Source organism: Numida meleagris, chromosome 19 (assembly GCF_002078875.1).
Source record: "Numida meleagris isolate 19003 breed g44 Domestic line chromosome 19, NumMel1.0, whole genome shotgun sequence".
NCBI classification, from domain to species: Eukaryota; Metazoa; Chordata; class Aves; order Galliformes; family Numididae; genus Numida; species Numida meleagris.
In genome coordinates this window covers 2,531,869-2,548,763 of record NC_034427.1, presented here as the reverse complement: position 1 = coordinate 2,548,763, position 16,895 = coordinate 2,531,869, and the positions used below count along the sequence as shown (strand labels likewise).

Below are 16,895 nucleotides of genomic sequence, written 5' to 3'. Positions count from 1 at the left end.
CTAGTCTAACCGCCAGTCCACCACCACCATGCCCACTAAACCACATCCCCAGATGCCGCATCTATCTTCTTCTTGAAAACCTCCAGGGACAGTGACTCCACCACTTCCCTGGGCAGCCTGTGCCAATGTCTCACCACTCCTTCTTAGTGGACAGATCCTGCAACACCAGGATCTGCTCCCTGGGATGCTTTCTGGGAGGATTATTTCACTCAGCAGCCAACAAACAGGTGACAGTTCAGGCTGTGTCCAGCTCTGCTGCTGCACCAGGTTGCTCAGGGTAGCCCCACAGCCCAAAAGGCCACGGGACAGGATCTTTCCTGGTCCCAGGGGACTTGTAAGGGAAAGCTGCTTTCTGGAAGCTGCTGTCCTACCAGAGTGCATGAAGATTGGAAACCTGGAATTGGGCATACACACCAATCTGGAGAATTAAAAGCTCAGCTTGGATCCCAGGATGGAGCAGGGTGCACCAACTGTGGGGGACAGCAGCAGCCCCTCAAAGTGCTGTGGATACTGCGCAAAAGCTGGGAGGTGCCACCAGACATTGCTAGGACTTCTGTCACTCAGCCAAGATGCTGTGGGTGTGTGTCCTCAAGGACAGGTCAGGGTCTGCTTTGCAGCCTGGAGTGAGCCACTTTTTTGCTGTGACCATCTGATGGACCACAGTGATGTAGGAAGGTCTGCCACAATGTGGGGACATGCAGGAATATTGCTCCCTTCCAGATGGCAGCCAGTCTTGAGGAAGAGCCAAGCCTACCAGGTCCCATGAAAAGCTCCCATGGTGGTTGCCAGTCTGTCATGAACAATTGTCCCTTGTCATAAGATGAGCTGAGTTTGATAAGCATGAGGCTTGCTGACCAAACACAGTAAGGGGGGAAAGAGCCAAGCAGTGTCTATGCACGCAGCAAACAGAAAACGGCTGATGGACTAGGAGAGCAGAGCCACAGCCTGTGCCAAGCCAAGGGTCAGGTCCTACATGCAGCGGGTCCCAGCGCAGCATGCCCAATTCCATCAGCTATCTCCTCAGCACGGCTCTGATGGAGCTTCCCACAGAGCAACGAGGATGTGCGAGGAGTGGAGAGAGCAGGGGCTGAGCAGCTGGGTGCTGTGGGCTCAACATGCGTCCTGTCCCACACTGTGCAGAAATGTGTTGGAAATCATGACCGAGGCAGCTCTTGGACCTGATTTCCAAAGGCTGCTGAGTGCCAGGACCTGTCCTGGCAAGCCAGCTGCAGCTGAGGTGTTATTAAGTGTTCAAGTGAGTGGGGCAAGAGGCTCTTTTCTCTCATCTCTTTTTGAAATGCATAGCCAAAACCTCAAGCATCTTCACTGAAGTCAGCTCACACATTCCTGTGATGTTTGCAGTGTTCAGTACCACCCTTGCTGCTAAGCAGATGCTGGGTCTTTCAGTGGCCATCCATCTGGAGAAAAATGTCCCTAGAACCTCAGAGCAGGGAAAATCAAAGTGAACAAATGAAACTCTCCAATTCTCCCCATCTCCAGGTGATCTTGCTGTCTCTGTGCCTGAGTGGGACCTTCCCAGAAACTTGCTTGCAAATTCTGGCCTCTGATTTATCATGTCATGTTTCTTCCAGGTACGTTCTCAGTCCTGATAGTCATTTTGGATATTCATTTCTTGCATGCACTAGAAGCACAGTGCCCAGAGGCTCCAGTGTGCCCTTGCTGCCCAAGCCTTTTGCCACAGCAAGCAGCAGCAACTTCACATGTTTTCCCAGAGGCTTTTTGGTGAAAAAGTGCTTTGCAGTGCAGGCATTTGCTTTGGAGGGAGCCTTGCAGCCACGGGTTCATGGGGCCAGCTGACTGGAGGGACACTGTTGGATGGCAGTGCTGGGCTGTCACCCCTGCCTGTGCGCAGACATTCCCGCTGGATGGAAATATGCCCGAAATAGCCCTTCTGCAGATTGTCTTTATCTAATCAGCCGCCTTCACACTCCTCTCCCCTGCATTTCAGGGAGCTGATAGCGGTGATATGTTAAGTGTGGAAACCTCTAGCAAATTGCCCAACACAAAGAGTAATTCTCCTTCCTGCCTCTTATCAGAGACTGCAAATGGGAAGCATTCCTCCCATGGGGTCAGGGAGCAGCAGGGGGATCCCCTGGGGGTGGCTGAGCCCCCCAGCACCCCATGGATCTCTGGGACCAGTGAGGAGCCGATCTGACTGCAAAACACTCAACAGTTGGGTGCTGGTGGTGTCCCAGCCCATGGGGAGAGGCTTATCCAGCCTTCAGGGGCACAGCTGAGGAGCCCCATCCTCATCTGTTGTCTGACAGGATGCCAACATGTCAAGCAGAGAGCTGCAGAAGGAAAAATGGGGGTTCCTCAATGGCTGGAGAGGTGCTCGCACTGCTGAGGATGGCTGTGGAGAGCTGTGGGCTGGCCAAGCAGGCTGATAGCCTAAAGCAAATCCTCTCCGCTCCAGCTGAAGCTGTGGGCTCCTCACTGTGCCCGTGGGGTTCCATGGGAGCTGCTGTCCCGCAGAGGATGCTGCTTTGCACCTGTCTGAGCAGGGCACAGCTCAGGCCTGGCCAGCAATGTGAGGATGAGCTTCCTACCACCCTGAAAACCACATCACAAAGGCCAGCTCTGAAAACACCCAAACCCACAGGAAGTGCATTTCAGCAGCTGCCAGAGTGACCATTCCACATTTCCCTTTCTACAGATCTGCTCAGCCTTTGATGGACCCTGCTGGAACATCTTCAAAGAGGGAGAGAAACTAGGGCGAACAGAAGGAACTGCAGAAGGAATCTCCAAAAATAAAATCTCTTTAAAGATAAGGCAGGGAGGGGGTGAGCAGAGCATGGGATGGTACGTGCCCTGAGAAGAATGTGCGAGGCCTGGGCAGCTGGTAGGCCTGGGCCGGGAGCTCGTCCCACTGCCGGGGCACTTGTGGCAAAGGTACCAAAGACCTTAGGCCCCTCCAGGGTGTGGGTGGAAACCCGACTCCGAGCCCAGGACAAAGCAGAAGACCACCAGGGTGACCTCAGAGGAACCTGTGGTCGACAAACGCCTGTTGCTCTTCCTGACATGGCAACGCTGCCATCTTGGCAAGGTTTAATGTCTCTGTGACACCGTGGCCAAGCAGGATCTCAGGGACGGATTTCCTCGATGGTTTCCCCAAGGGAGGTGCAGTAGTCCCAGCCATGGAGTCCAGCTCTGCACTAGCTGCTCCCAAATCCTGACAAAGTCATGGACTTCTGGCCACCAGCCTGGTGGAAGAGTGCCCACATGGGACACTGTGGTGGGGTTTGTAGGCTGCTTTACCCCAGTGGGCTCCGAGTCACCTTGTTTGCGCCAAACGTACATGCCTCAGGCACCAGCCTACAGACTCCTCTCAATTTCAGCTCATGGGGAAGACTGGTACCATGCAAAGCCCTTACATTACATTGTGCAGTCAGTGAAGGCAATACCAATCCCTCCCCTCTACTGGGGCTCAGGCCGCAGGGACAGGTCTGCAGTCCTCCTCCATCCCATGAGTTGATCAGGCTTCACTCCAGAGTCACTTTAGTGGGGTTGTTTGTCATTTCCATGTCTCCAGGACATGACCACAGGAGTGGGGAGCCAAGAGGCAGCTCAGCACTGATGTTCCCCCTGCTGAGGAAGGGGATAGCAAACAGCTGTCCCGAGCCAGATGCCGTTCCCATCACTTCTCTAGTGAGACTCACTTCCATCTTCAGAGACTACCTGCTTCCATGGTAGCAAGGTGGTTTGGTGGCCGGGACAGAGCACAGCTGTGCTGCAGAGGGGGCCAGCCACGATCTGGCTGCAAGGAGGCATGGGGACCTCCAGGGGGTAGTGCCAGTGCCAGCCAGGAGGGTAGGAACTGCTTGGGATGCCAGCAACTACATGGCTCTTCCTTGAGCCTGGCACAGAAATCCCTGACACAGATGCAGGGTTGTGCCGACCTCACCAGCTTCGAGAGTTCCTGGTGGTGCTGTCAGGACAGAGTTGTGCTTTGGGTGGTGATCGCTGCATTGTCCGTGGAGTCTTTGGGGCCAGCTGGGTAAAATGATATAGGGGAAACTCCACAGCCCACTGTACAGAGGGATTTTTAATCTGCCCTAGACAGGAACCAAGCTCCCTCATTGCGGTGAGCATGCCTTGGGAGCAGGATTTCGGGGTTTAGCGATGGGCAGAACCCACCCAGAATCAGTCCCTGGCAAAAACATTACATTTCACTTACCTATAACCAGAAAAGCGAAGTCGTGACTTTTGGTGCTAAATGGGAAGAGTCTGGTGTGGCTGGGTGAACCAGGCAAACCCTTGGGGAAGAAAGCAAGTGAGTAGGTAGCAGGGGCCAGCCCTGAGGCCCTTGCCCTGGTTCTCCACTCCTGGGTGGTTCAATGAGGAGCAACTGGACCAGCGCTGAGCCACAGCAGAGGTTCGGGTGTGCCAGGCAAAAAGCAAAGCTCTCAGTGCCGCTCTCCTTGCCGGAGGAGGATTGCTGAGCTGCACTGCCTGCAGGGACTGCAGTCCCTCTCTCTGCCTTTGTGCTCGCCTGACAATACAGGAGTAAAAATAACCAGGCTGCATTTGCAGGGAGATAAAAGCGAAGTTTGCCTTTTGTGTCTCTCTGGGCAGTGGGACAGCAGCACCAATGGAGTTGTGTGGACATGACACATGGGAATTTCTGACATATCTTTTCCCACTCTGACCTTGACAGACACAATAAAAAGGGGCTTTGCGGCACGCACACAGCCACTCAGTCCTATCACTAAGGTTAGTAAGAAAGAGCATGTCTGTGTGCGCGCTTCTCTTCCACTACTAACCCTCCTCACCTCCGCAGGGTGGATGTTTCTGCAGGATGGGGACTGACCGTGGGCACAGGGTGGGATGAACCGGAACCAAGAGCATTTTTCTACAGTTTGTGTGCTTTGCCAGCTTGCCAGCTAGCAGCACTGGTTTTGTTCCTGACAGTGGCGGCATTTCGGCGTCCTGCTGCGGGACATTGCGTTAGATGGATGTTAGAAAGCAGTGTTGTAAAAGTGCCTTTCCAAGCAGCTGTCAGCGCAGTCCTCTAGAATAGGTCTTCCAAGGGATAATGCCTCCGTTCCTGCTTTTATCATCCTGCAAAATTGCTCGGCAGCATGGACGTGGGTCTTTACAGAGGCTTTGTGTAGAGCACCAAGGCTCCAGCGGGTCTGTAGAGCTGGAATAGCTTTTAGCTGGCTTTGTCAAGAAGACGGGTGCCACTAACAACGTCCTGCCAAGCCCTAAACACAAGTGTTGATTTTGACACCAATGTGATATAGGGCTCGCACAGCAGGGCTGACAGCAGCAGAAGGGAAAGTGTTCAGTGACTGCGTTGTTATTACGGTTATTACTTGCTAGTATTGTTTTCTCTATCTTCTCTCACTCTCTAACATCAACAGCATGTTTGGTGACCGCACTTCTCTGCTAGCAGCCCAGCAGTGGTTGCCTTCTCTGTGCACTGACTTCTTGCCCCTTCCCTCCCTTCAGCGTTCAGGTGTCTTTCATTGTTCTTTTGCTGTTGGCAAGTCCTCCTCCAGACAGACAAGATGTCTATGCTGGACATGAGCGAGTTTGGGGAGGCTGCCGAATACCTCCGGAAAAGCTACACAGAGCAGCTGAAGCTTCAGACAATCCCATTTGATGGTAAGAACCAAGCCCTGGGAGAGCCCTTGGCCATGGCTCTCGGTGGAGATGTTCCCATCCCTTCCCTGGGGCTGCTCCCTGAGACACTGCAGGTGCTGCAGAATTGCCTCCAGCACCCAGAGAACAGGAGGATCTCAGAACATTTCTGAGTGTCCCCTTAGTGGCTGAGGAGTGGGAGGAAGTGGCCATCATCTCCTGTGACCCTGAGGGGCAGGAGGACTGGGGGAGATGGGCCGAGGGACTGGTGGTGGCAGAACCTCCTCCAGCTCTGCATCATTTTGGAGATGTGCAGAACTTACTCTGAGCCATCCTGCTCTGCCCCATGCCTTTCGACACAGCAAACCAGGGGAGTTTTGCTTCCTCTCGCCTTCCTTTTTTATTACAGTGTGTCTGCAAGCACATGGGAAACAGCAGGCTTCTTCCATACATTTGACTCAGGCAAACTAAACAGCTGCTAAACATGGAAAAAGCAAAGAAATCCTCACTCCTATGACCAAAAGTGTAGGAAGGAATAATCACTGTTCTTCCACATTATCAGACTGCATTCACATGGCATTCAGCTGACAATTTTAAATAGTTTCTTACATGTCAATGTGTCCTTCCCTTCCCTTCCTTTCCCTCCATTCCCTTTTTTCTCTCTATGCTTTTCCCTTCCTTTTTTCTCTGTCCCTTCCTTTCTCCCTTATTTTCTTTTCTCTTTCCTTCTTCTATCCTTTCCCTTCTTTTCCCTTCCTTCCCTGCCCCCTCCCCAGGAAAGAAGCGTGCTTGGATCCCCGATGAGAAAGAAGCTTACATTGAAGTGGAAATCAAAGAAAGCACCGGTGGCAAAGTCACTGTGGAAACTAAAGATAAGCAAGTAAGCAAAATACCTTTCCTTTTCCAAGGGCCTGCAAGTATGTGTGGAGGGGGGCTACGCGTGACAAGATCACGTCTGAACCTAGCCAAGCTCTCCCTGAGAACCCATCCCCGCTCAGCAGTCAGTTGTCCCCCGAGGGCTGCCCATGGGTTTTGTCACTGCGCAGTGTGTCAGCACACTGTAGGCCAAGTACTTCCCGTGCATGCCAGCCGGTCAGCATCCCCCACCAAATGTTTGCTTTCAAACCCTTTGCACCGGGCCAGGCGGGTGAAGGGGACAGCGGTCAGCGCCAGCACAGCCCGTTGCAATGCTGAGCCATTGCCTTGCTAACCTTGGAGGTAAAAACCGGAGGTAAGGAGACAGGTCTTGCTTGTTTTAACCTGGATTTGCAGCAGATTAAGTGGTGCTGGTTGGGGAACAGACAAAGAACAGGCAAAGAACAACATCCATTACAAATAGCTGCGAATGAGCTTAATTAATATCTCCTTCTCGGCTATGGGAAGTGCATGGCAACACTGCTGCCACGCAGAGACTTTCACTGGCATAAAACAGGGGAAAAGAACCAGGTGCTGAGCTGGCAGTAACTGGTAGATGTGGTTGTGTTTGTTTCTCAGCTAGATTTCACGGCACCAAGAATTGCTCGTGCCTGCCTAACTTAACTGTATCTAATTGCCTTTGAAATGTGCCAAGAGGTGATGTGAAGAGGTTTTTGTCAGAAATTGGAGAAAAAGAAATTAAAAAAATTCTTCCTATGAAAGATAACTTACTATGGAGGGGAGCATCAATTTGAAATCTTACTTTGCTGTTCTAAATGCTTTGGTTCAAGATCTTCAGATTCCGCAAACAAAGCAGTTTCTAAACCCTCTTGAAACTGTTTTTGTTAAAATTTGTCATGGATTTTCAAAATCTGGAGCCGTACCTGCTGCCTCGGGATGTCACTTCCAACAGAAACAGTTTCAAGAGACAAACCCCGCTCTTCTTCCATCTATTTCCCTTCTTTTATCATCTAACACCTTTTAACACCCCGTGCTTAATACTCACCTATTAAAAAAAAAAAAAAATCCCGGAAAGATTTTCTTTCAGATGCATTAACAAGCCCATTTGCTAAATCCAGGTCCTTGCATCCAGATATGTAAGGTGATAGTTCCCCAAGGCTGGGATTTGCAGGATTAAATGGATCCAGCTAGAAGTGGTGGGGCACGCACTTCAGCTGTTTGCCCAAATAACCAGAGACCTCTTTGGTGGGACAAGGGGTGCTGAGCATACATAGGGGCTGTGCCTGTTCCCCTGTCCTGCGGGTGGCACCCCCAGGAGGGCAGAAGGACCCCATGGGGCAGAGGTGGCACCTGCAGGGGAATGTCCCCACAGTGGAGCTGGGAAGATGTAGGGCTGGAGGCTGCCCTGGGGCCAAGCCCAATCCCGCCATGTCACTCCGGCAGACTCGGGTGGTGAAGGAGGATGAGCTGCAGCCCATGAACCCCCCCAAGTTCGACATGATCGAAGACATGGCCATGCTGACACATCTCAACGAGGCCTCCGTGCTCTACAACCTCAGGCGCCGCTACTCCCACTGGATGATCTACGTAAGCTGCTGCCGCTGGGGTGTCCCTGCCTCCCTCCCCCCCGCCATGAGGGGGACGGCTGCCGGGGCTCCCCGTCACCTCAGCCACCCCGTTCCCACCCGCAGACCTACTCGGGGCTCTTCTGCGTCACCATCAACCCCTACAAATGGCTGCCCGTCTACACCGCGCCTGTGGTGGCGGCCTACAAGGGGAAGCGGCGCTCCGAGGCACCCCCGCACATCTACTCCATCGCCGACAACGCCTACAACGACATGCTGCGCAGTAAGGGCGGGGGCCATGGCGGCGTGAGGGGGCACTGCTGCCAGCAATGGCGGAGGGGTGGGGGGCAGTCCCCACTGACCGCTGCCTCCTTCCCTTGCAGACCGCGAGAACCAGTCCATGCTCATCACGTAAGTCTCTCCCCGCACCTCCCGCCTTCGTTTTGCCCCCCACCGCCATCTTGCTCCCCTCATCCCACCCCGGTGGTTGTCAGCCTGTCCCACGCCAGGTGACAACGCCAGGCCCCCCCAGCAGCACCCATCCCTGTGCCATGGATGGTGGCTGAGGCCAGAAGGAAATGGCAGCAGCAGCGGGTGGAGGGGCAGCGGGCGACGTGGGAGGGTGTAGGCCAGGTTGATTTCAAGTGACATATAGATAAGGGCTATATAAAGGACTCGAAAGGACCCCAGGCTTCTGCCAGGAGCCACGGACATTTTTAGCAGCGGCCATAGCCTAATTAGGTAATGCAGGGGCTGAGGAGAGATGCTTGGCTCTGGTCCTGCGTGCTGTGCTCCCCTGCTCCCCCCTCTCTTTGTCATCTGGGATTACAATAGGGAGCAGCTATCTATAGGGATGAGCTCACCGGGGCCTTCACAGCCGGCGAGCCACCCAAGCCCCTTGCTCGCCTGGCCCTATGTGGGCACAACTTGGGCAGGATCGGCCATGTCGTGCCACCCTGGCCATCTCCGAGCAGCCATCCAAGCGGGGTGTGCTGAAACCAGCCAGCGCTCGGCTAGCGCTGAATCCCGGACAGCTGAAGCCCTGGGGCAGGGCTGTGTGCCCACCAGCACAAAGCTCAGCACCGCCTCGGTGTCTGCTGGCACCTCCCGACAGCCGTGTGCGGCCCCATAGCAGAGGGGCTGTGACGGCAGGCTTACTTCTGAGGACGCGGTGCAGGGTTTTGCTCCTTTCCGCAGCACATTTGCCCTCCCCTTGAAAACTGCTGCCCAGGATGGCAGGGTGATCGCCCCATCCCTCCCTCACACTTTGCTTACCCTACCTAGCACGATGAGTGGGGTGGCTGGGCAACGCCGGCAGGTTCGCAGGGTCTCTGTTTGAAGTTTTGCCTGTTCTTTGCCTCATATCCTTGATCTGTGTATTTCTGTTACTCTAAGCGGAGAATCTGGTGCTGGTAAGACTGTAAACACCAAGCGGGTCATTCAGTACTTTGCCATTGTCGCAGCCTTGGGCGACACACCGGGCAAGAAAGTAGTAAGCCCTTCTTTTGAAAGAAATTCTTGCTGTTTTCTTCCTTTCTTTTTTCTTTTCCTTTTTTTTTTTCTTTTTTTCCTCTTTCCCCCTTCCCCCAATCTTCTTTTTACTTTTTTTTTTTTTTTCCTTCTTCTCCCAACTTTTTGCATTTGGAAACGTGTTTTGGTCTGACCCGCCCAGGGCTTGGCTTTTCCCTGACTTTTGAACAAGCAAGGCTTGAAACTATCTTGCTCAAGGGGGAATGGATTTTTTTAAGTGGCTGCTCAGACTGAGCAGTCTGGAAGAGGCACTTCAGATGCCCTCTTTATCTTCTCTTCTTTCTTCAACACCCCACAGATCTTCTTAAGGAACTCTAAAGAAATGGAGTAAACCTGCCATTTCCCCCCTTGTCTCTTTTAAGCCTTGCTTTTCGTCCTTTTCTCCTTTTTTTTTTTTTCCTCTTTTGTTGATTTTGACCCTTTTCTACCTTGTGCTTTTCTTGCTCTTGTTTTGATTCTTTGGTGCTGGTTATTTTTGAGCTGCTCTTGCAATTGCTTATTTCCTCTTGATACATTGAGGCTCCAGCCTGCTTTCCCCTTATAGAAGCAAACTGGCTGCTTTAGGTATCAGACAAACAATACTTCAATATTTTCCTTACTCTTACTTGGTTTGGATTTAACTGTTCTTGCTTTTTGATGCATTTCTTCATTTTCTTGAGCTAATCTATTTAACAACTTTTTGGCATACCTTAAAAAGTTTAATCCTCCCATTTTTTCTTGGGCCGTTTTTGGCACTAAGTGGCCGTGTCGTGCTTTTCTGACCATGCTTCTTGTGGTTCTTGCCTGGCTTTTCTGGATTTCTAAAGACAATTTTCTTTCCTTTCTCTAGGCAGCTCTTGCCACTAAAACTGGGGTAAGTGTTACAGACTCTCAATCTTTAATGCTGAGGACAGGGTTCTGCTGCACTGGAGCTATGGCAGGGTGATAGGGAATGCCAGTGCCACCAGTCTTGGCTCAGCCATTTTAGCAGCTGAGAGGCATGCCCCTGACTCCCAGCTCCTCTTTTGGAGCGCTGAGGGCCTGCATTTAGCTTATATGCATGGCCAGCTGCATTTGTGCCCTTTTGGGTGGGAGATGCTCATTAATATGTGAAGCTCAGCCCATTCAGGAAAACTGTTACTAAAAGCCAAACAGTTGGAGGGCTGTGTGTGTGGGTCTCAGGGTGGCCCATGGGCAGGCAAGGCAATTTTAGATTGGGCTAAACTTAAAGAGAACAGATCAAAGGATATCTAAGGGAAAAAAAAATGCAGTTTGCTACTAAAAGCCATGATTCACAGCTGCTCCATCTCTCTTGCCCTTTACATGCCCAGAGCTGCAGAGGCAGGGCTGGTACTCAGCAGCAGAGCACTGGGAGCTGTCACGGTGTCAGGGTGTGGGCACTGAAAGGCTCTCTTGTGGAAAATGCCGCTGTTGTCAGACTCCACTGTCCTTTGTGTGGTTTGGCACAAGTCTCTTGCTTCTCTCTTCTAATTCTTGTCCTGCTTTGCCTGTGTTAGGTGGTGGCTGTCTCTGTCTCTTTGAACTACGTGTATGAAACGTACTATGAACTGTGTGTAAGAAGCATGGTTATGGAGCCGTTAATCTTGAGGTTTGCTCCAAAGAGATCCAGGGAGGTCAGCAGATCATGCCAGCTGGGAACCATAATGTGTCCCTGTCACACTGTGGCCCTGCTGTGCATTTGGTTGATGTAGGGAGCTAAGCCTCTTTTCTGGATCTCTTCCTTCACAATGTGTTGCCACTTGAAGTGTCCAGGACCCTGGTTTGGTGGAAGTGCCTTGCAGTCGGTCTGAAATTCTTCAAACTGTTATGACATCATGTGCTTGCTCTTGGTTTGCATACTGTAGCAGCCTAGGAAGGGAGCGAAGGACTTCTGGGTGCAGTTTGGGCAAGGGGAATCCCAGAGAGAGCATTGCTGCAAAATCCAGCTCTGCTGACCCCAAACCCAGCTGCATCCCCTCATGAGACAAAACGAGACCTCAGGAACAGCAGGCTCTGAAGACAGCTAACGAGCACAGCAGGCAGATGGGCACGGAGCCTCACGCTCCATTTCCCTGTGATGCTGGTGACAGATCCCCTCTGGGTGGGTGGGAGCTGATGCATTCCTTGGTTTTGTTTTCCAGGGCACCCTCGAAGATCAAATCATTGAGGCTAACCCAGCTATGGAAGCTTTTGGCAACGCCAAAACCATAAGAAATGACAACTCCTCACGTTTTGTAAGTGTTTTAGAAAGACATGGCTGATGTGCAGGATTTACGTCAGCTGAATGCATCACCCATGGCATTACTGCTTTTGTCTGGTGGGAGCATAAGGCACAGAAGTAGCTCTTCTTCCTAGGAGGGCTGGACTGCTGGTGCCAAGTATCTGCTGGCTAAATTGGTGCAGTAGATATTGTGTTAGTCAGAGTGAATTGCCCCTGTATCACAGCATGTGGCTGGAGAGAAGTCCCTTCCAGGACTAGCACTGACAGAGCCAGCAAACACAGCCCAGAGTGCTGAAACTTAAGTGTGCCCCTTCCAAGCAGCTGCACCCTTTTGTAAGCCCAGCCTGGGTCTGCATTGGGATGTGGAGCTGATTGACCACAGGTGGCTTTGATGTCTGTTCTTGTGCCTTGTGGGAGATGGAGAGGCTGTGGGGCTGAGATTGCCCAGCACCTGATGGCCAGGAGAATGTGGGTAGTCTCAGTAGATCCCTGCCCTGCAGGAGTGCTTAGCTTTCAGAGCAGGCCTGAGGACAGGGATTTATTTGCTGTGAGGGGAATTTCTGCTTACCCAGTGTTTCAAGCCCCAGGCAATACTCTCTGAGCCTCTGCACATTACAAGCCAGAGAACTTCACCCACTTACCTCTCACAGGGCACGGTATCTTGCCTGGCATCAGCAGAAACCTAAGAAGTGGGAAATTACCAGTGTGCTGTAGCTATATGAGTTTACTAGGAGCTGCCCAGAGTTGTGCCTGTGTAGACAAGCCCGGTGCTTACCTCCCTGTTAATGTTTTCAGGGCAAGTTCATCCGCATCCATTTTGGCCCCTCAGGGAAGCTGGCTTCTGCAGACATCGACATCTGTGAGTAACACGTGCCAGCTGCAGGGGGGTGGATTTCTTTCTCACTATTTCTGCTGATGCTGGGTCAGCTCCAGGAAAAAGCAAGCCCTCTTCTAACCTCTCTGCCCTGTTTGTTTCTAGATCTTCTGGAAAAATCAAGAGTGATTTTCCAGCAACCCAAAGAGCGAAGCTACCACATCTACTACCAGATCCTCTCTGGGAAGAAACCAGAGCTGCAAGGTAAGGCAGCCAAAACTACAGCATAGCTTTTACAGTGTGACAGCTTGAAAATAGACAGAAAGAGCTCTGTTTTGGGTGTCAGGGTCCTGCTCTCCATAAGGGCTGAGCAAACCTAGCTCACCATACAGGTCTGGCCCATAAGTAACTGTGCAGGATTTTAGGATTTTCAGATAATTCAGGGTGGAGAAGCCAGTCACTTTAGTCTGAAAACTATAAGCCTGTCTACAGCTGTCTGGGAGCAGGATAGTGGTCATTAAGTCCGTCTGCAGGGTGGGAGTGCACCTTGCTAAGCTGCCCCACACAGAAACTCCTTGTTGTGTGGCTCTGTGCTGACTTCAGCACGTGCAGGTGGGATATCTACTCATTTTGGGATAGGGGAAAGTGTTTTGCAGCCTGCTCTGAGCTCCTTCTGCCACCTCAGTGGGATGACCTTCTTTTCAGGTGAGCTTGCAAGCAGCTGCACAGCTTGCTTGCTGCAGTGACCCAGGTATAGACATATCCTAAATGTGCTCCCCAGCACAGTCCCTGCTGACCCTGAATTTGCCCTGGAGGCACTCTTGTGCTCAGGGCAGCCCTGCCCTCCAGGTGCCAGATTGCACGGAGTGCTCAGGAAACCTTCCACGCTGCAGAAAGATGGGTGGCATGATGCCATGGGGGGGGTCAGCCACTTGGCTGCAGGCTCTCGAGCCCTCTGCTGGCTCCAGAACAATACCTTATTAGGCAGGTTTGGATTGCTGCTCTGCGCAGTAATCTTATCTGGTGGTCACAAGGACATGGATGGCCACTTCTAAATCAGTCTGCAACAAAGCCATCTCCCAAGATAGCAAGCAGGAGGAACATCACAGAGAGGTGGACCCATGGGAGGGCCTGCCTGGGGTTGTAGAGATTGTCCTGCTGCTTGGTGCCATCTAGTTGAGGCCAGTGTGGCCTTACCTCTTTGTCTGTGTCCAGTGTTGCCCCTTTTGCACCAGCTTTGTCATTCTGGCCTCACTGCCTACGTGTCATCCCACAACAGATATGCTGCTGCTCTCCCTCAACCCCTACGACTACCACTTCTGCTCTCAGGGCGTAACAACTGTGGACAACTTGGATGACGGCGAGGAGCTCATGGCGACAGATGTACGTGGACTTCCTTCATGCCACAGAGGCAGAAGGGGGACCTGGGGGAAGGCATGGGTGTCTTGGGGGAGCTGGACTCGCGTTCAGATTCCCATGGAGCTGGATTCCTCAGCCAGGTGTTCACCAGCTAGAGCACCCTGTCCCACTCAGCCCTGGAATAGGGAAAGCACCTTGGGAGTCAGTGGGAGCACCCACCCTCACCTCAGAGTGTTGATTTAGTTCTGTCTATGCTTTGTCTCTCCTCAGCATGCCATGGACATCTTGGGCTTCAGCAATGATGAGAAATACGGCTCCTATAAAATAGTGGGCGCTATCATGCACTTTGGCAACATGAAGTTCAAGCAAAAGCAGCGGGAAGAGCAGGCAGAGGCTGACGGCACTGAAAGTGAGTTTTAAGCTGTGCTGCCAGATTCACCCAACCTGAGCTGGGCATCCAAACTCCTCTGTGGGCAGGCTGTGATAACAGCCCTGGCCTGGTCTGTGAACGTCAGTGACTGTGATCCCAAGTAGCCATGGCCTCCGGGCCTGCTCTGGGTACGCAGAGGAATGATTAACTGGAGGCAGGCCTTGTTGTGTTAACACTCGTGATGGAAGAGTTCTTCTTTGTGAGGAATGTCAAGACAGGGTTCAGCTGCTACATGGTGATTAAAAAAGATTGTGGTCTAGTACAAATTATTTCCTACAGAGGTGATTTTTCTTGCTACAATCTACTGTAAAGAGTCTATGAAAGAAAAATCACCTTATCACTCCAGATTTACTGCATGAGAATCCAAGGTCCCACCCCTCCAAACTGTAACTTCTGAGGCAGGAGATCCAGCCTGTAAAAACAGGATAAGATATCCAAAATAGGAAATCACAATACAGCCTCTGGAGCAGACTCTGAAGCAGGTAGACAAAGCAGTATAGTTAGCGTTGATCAGCAGAGTAGCTAGTGATTTTTCTTTTCCGTGGGTTACTTTCTAGTTTCCTTATGTCTTGTTACTGTTTTACAGGTGCTGACAAAGCTGCCTACCTCATGGGGATCAGCTCAGCTGACCTCATCAAGGGGTTGCTCCATCCTCGTGTGAAAGTGGGCAATGAGTACGTGACCAAAGGTCAGAACGTGGAACAGGTGGGTGTGCCAGGACACAGGCTTCTATGCTCGCGCTGGTGTGTGACTCCTCTGCAGTCAGACCCTTTGTGTAATGTGACCTGCACAGGATGCCTGGTGCTTCAGTTTGGGAGGAGACCCTAGAGCACTATGACAAGAAGTATCCACAGTTACTGGCTCCTGGTAGTTGGGACAGTTGGTTTCAGGGCTGGCAGATAGTTTTGGATGTTAACCAAGGCTTGAGTTTCAATTCAGTATCTTTGAAATGTGTGTTGGATCATAGCCAGAAAAGGTTTGGTTTCTATGGATCTGCTTCAGACAGTCACAGTCCCATGAAAGGTTCAGTTCTGGACAGTAGAAATCTCATCTAAGTGATCTTGTGGGAGACTCTAATGCAGCAAAAATGCTCAGCATGTCACGGGTGTGTACTCAGACCTGGCCTGGGTGCTTCAAGCCAATTCTTAAGTAAGAGGACCTTAGAGACTGACTGGAGTCTTACCCAGAGGCAGTGAGGTGTAGGCTCCTGCCGTGCACATCTGAAAATATCACTTTGAGCTGAGTCTATTTCCCAAGACCTTGAAGGCTGTCTCGGTGCTCACCAGGCCTGGGGCACAGGAACATGCTTGTGAGCGTGTGTGAACTTAAATCAGTGAATGCTGTAACCACAAACCCCCTGAATCTGTCAGTCTCTCTCCTTTGTGCACTGAGAGGAGTGCTCTTCTTCTGCCTACTCCCTGCAAGAGCATTATGATGCAGGTGCTCACGACCTGCTCTCTGGTTTCCTTTGGCAGGTTGTCTATGCTGTGGGAGCCCTGGCTAAAGCCACTTACGATCGTATGTTCAAGTGGCTGGTGGCTCGGATCAACAAGACCCTGGACACCAAGCTGGCCAGGCAGTTCTTCATCGGAGTACTGGACATTGCAGGCTTCGAAATCTTTGATGTGAGTTCTGTTATCCCCCTGCGATGGGTTCGGGGAAATGTTGTAACGAGACAGCTAGGTGCCCTTCTGTCTAGCAGCTCTGTCTCTTCCAAGAAACTATTCCTCTTGATAGAAGGAGCTCTTGCCTGTTTTTATTTGTCTAAACTAAACAGGCAGCTCCACAACTGCTGTTCTAACATTGCTGTGGAGAAACCAGTGAGCTCCTGGCTACCTGTTCTGGTAGCAATGCAGTTGAGCCCAGCAGAGATTGTTCTTCTGCACCCAGACAAAGCAGAACATTGACTCTTCTCATCTCTGGAGCTCCACCTGCTGAAGCAGGTTGGTTTTGTTCTTGCAGTACAACAGCTTTGAGCAACTGTGCATCAACTTCACCAACGAGAAGTTGCAGCAGTTCTTCAACCACCACATGTTTGTCCTGGAGCAAGAAGAATACAAGAAGGAAGGCATCGAATGGGTCTTCATTGACTTTGGCCTGGACCTACAGGCTTGCATTGACCTGATTGAGAAGGTAAAGCATGAGCCAGGACACGGGATTGGTACTTCTGGTAGGCAGCTTGTTTGCGAAGACAGGAACAATGAGAGGTGCTCTGCTACCAGAAATAAAATTAGTCTCTCCCCAGTCAGCGGCAATGGGACAACTTTATTTTCCCCACATTTGTGTCTCAGAACCTTCAGCTCATTGACTGGACCTTTTTTTGACACAAATTTTGCCTTTGTAAAACGGGAAGTTCTGTTCCTACTCACCAGTGAACAACAAAACCTGGAGATAGGGGGGGAGAGTAGAATGGAGGAGACAGAATTTTTCCTCTAGAGAACGGTCGTCTCTGCCCCTTGTCATTGATTCTGAGCGCCTTGTATAAAATATTTCCACAATTTCATGGAGGAAACC

The 16,895-nt window shown here is 51.5% G+C and overlaps 1 protein-coding gene across 3 annotated transcripts in view; it reads left to right on the top strand.

Annotated features, from left to right (window-relative positions):
* Positions 1,739 to 16,895, top strand: part of MYH7B (myosin heavy chain 7B) — a 29,086-nt gene continuing 13,929 nt past the window's right edge. Inside the window, exons 1-15 of one of the 3 annotated variants that reach the window (XM_021416428.1) lie at positions 1,739 to 5,631; positions 6,384 to 6,487; positions 7,927 to 8,070; positions 8,175 to 8,331; positions 8,432 to 8,459; positions 9,444 to 9,540; positions 10,408 to 10,431; positions 11,699 to 11,791; positions 12,574 to 12,637; positions 12,758 to 12,856; positions 13,872 to 13,975; positions 14,222 to 14,360; positions 14,968 to 15,086; positions 15,857 to 16,006; positions 16,344 to 16,514. In XM_021416428.1, the coding sequence (XP_021272103.1) occupies positions 5,535 to 5,631; positions 6,384 to 6,487; positions 7,927 to 8,070; positions 8,175 to 8,331; positions 8,432 to 8,459; positions 9,444 to 9,540; positions 10,408 to 10,431; positions 11,699 to 11,791; positions 12,574 to 12,637; positions 12,758 to 12,856; positions 13,872 to 13,975; positions 14,222 to 14,360; positions 14,968 to 15,086; positions 15,857 to 16,006; positions 16,344 to 16,514 (1,590 nt within the window). In that variant the 5' untranslated portion in view covers positions 1,739 to 5,534. Of the gene's footprint in view, positions 5,632 to 6,383; positions 6,488 to 7,926; positions 8,071 to 8,174; positions 8,332 to 8,431; positions 8,460 to 9,443; positions 9,541 to 10,407; positions 10,432 to 11,698; positions 11,792 to 12,145; positions 12,247 to 12,573; positions 12,638 to 12,757; positions 12,857 to 13,871; positions 13,976 to 14,221; positions 14,361 to 14,967; positions 15,087 to 15,856; positions 16,007 to 16,343; positions 16,515 to 16,895 lie in introns of those variants that run through there. The other 2 variants (XM_021416426.1, XM_021416427.1) reach the window with 2 other exon arrangements.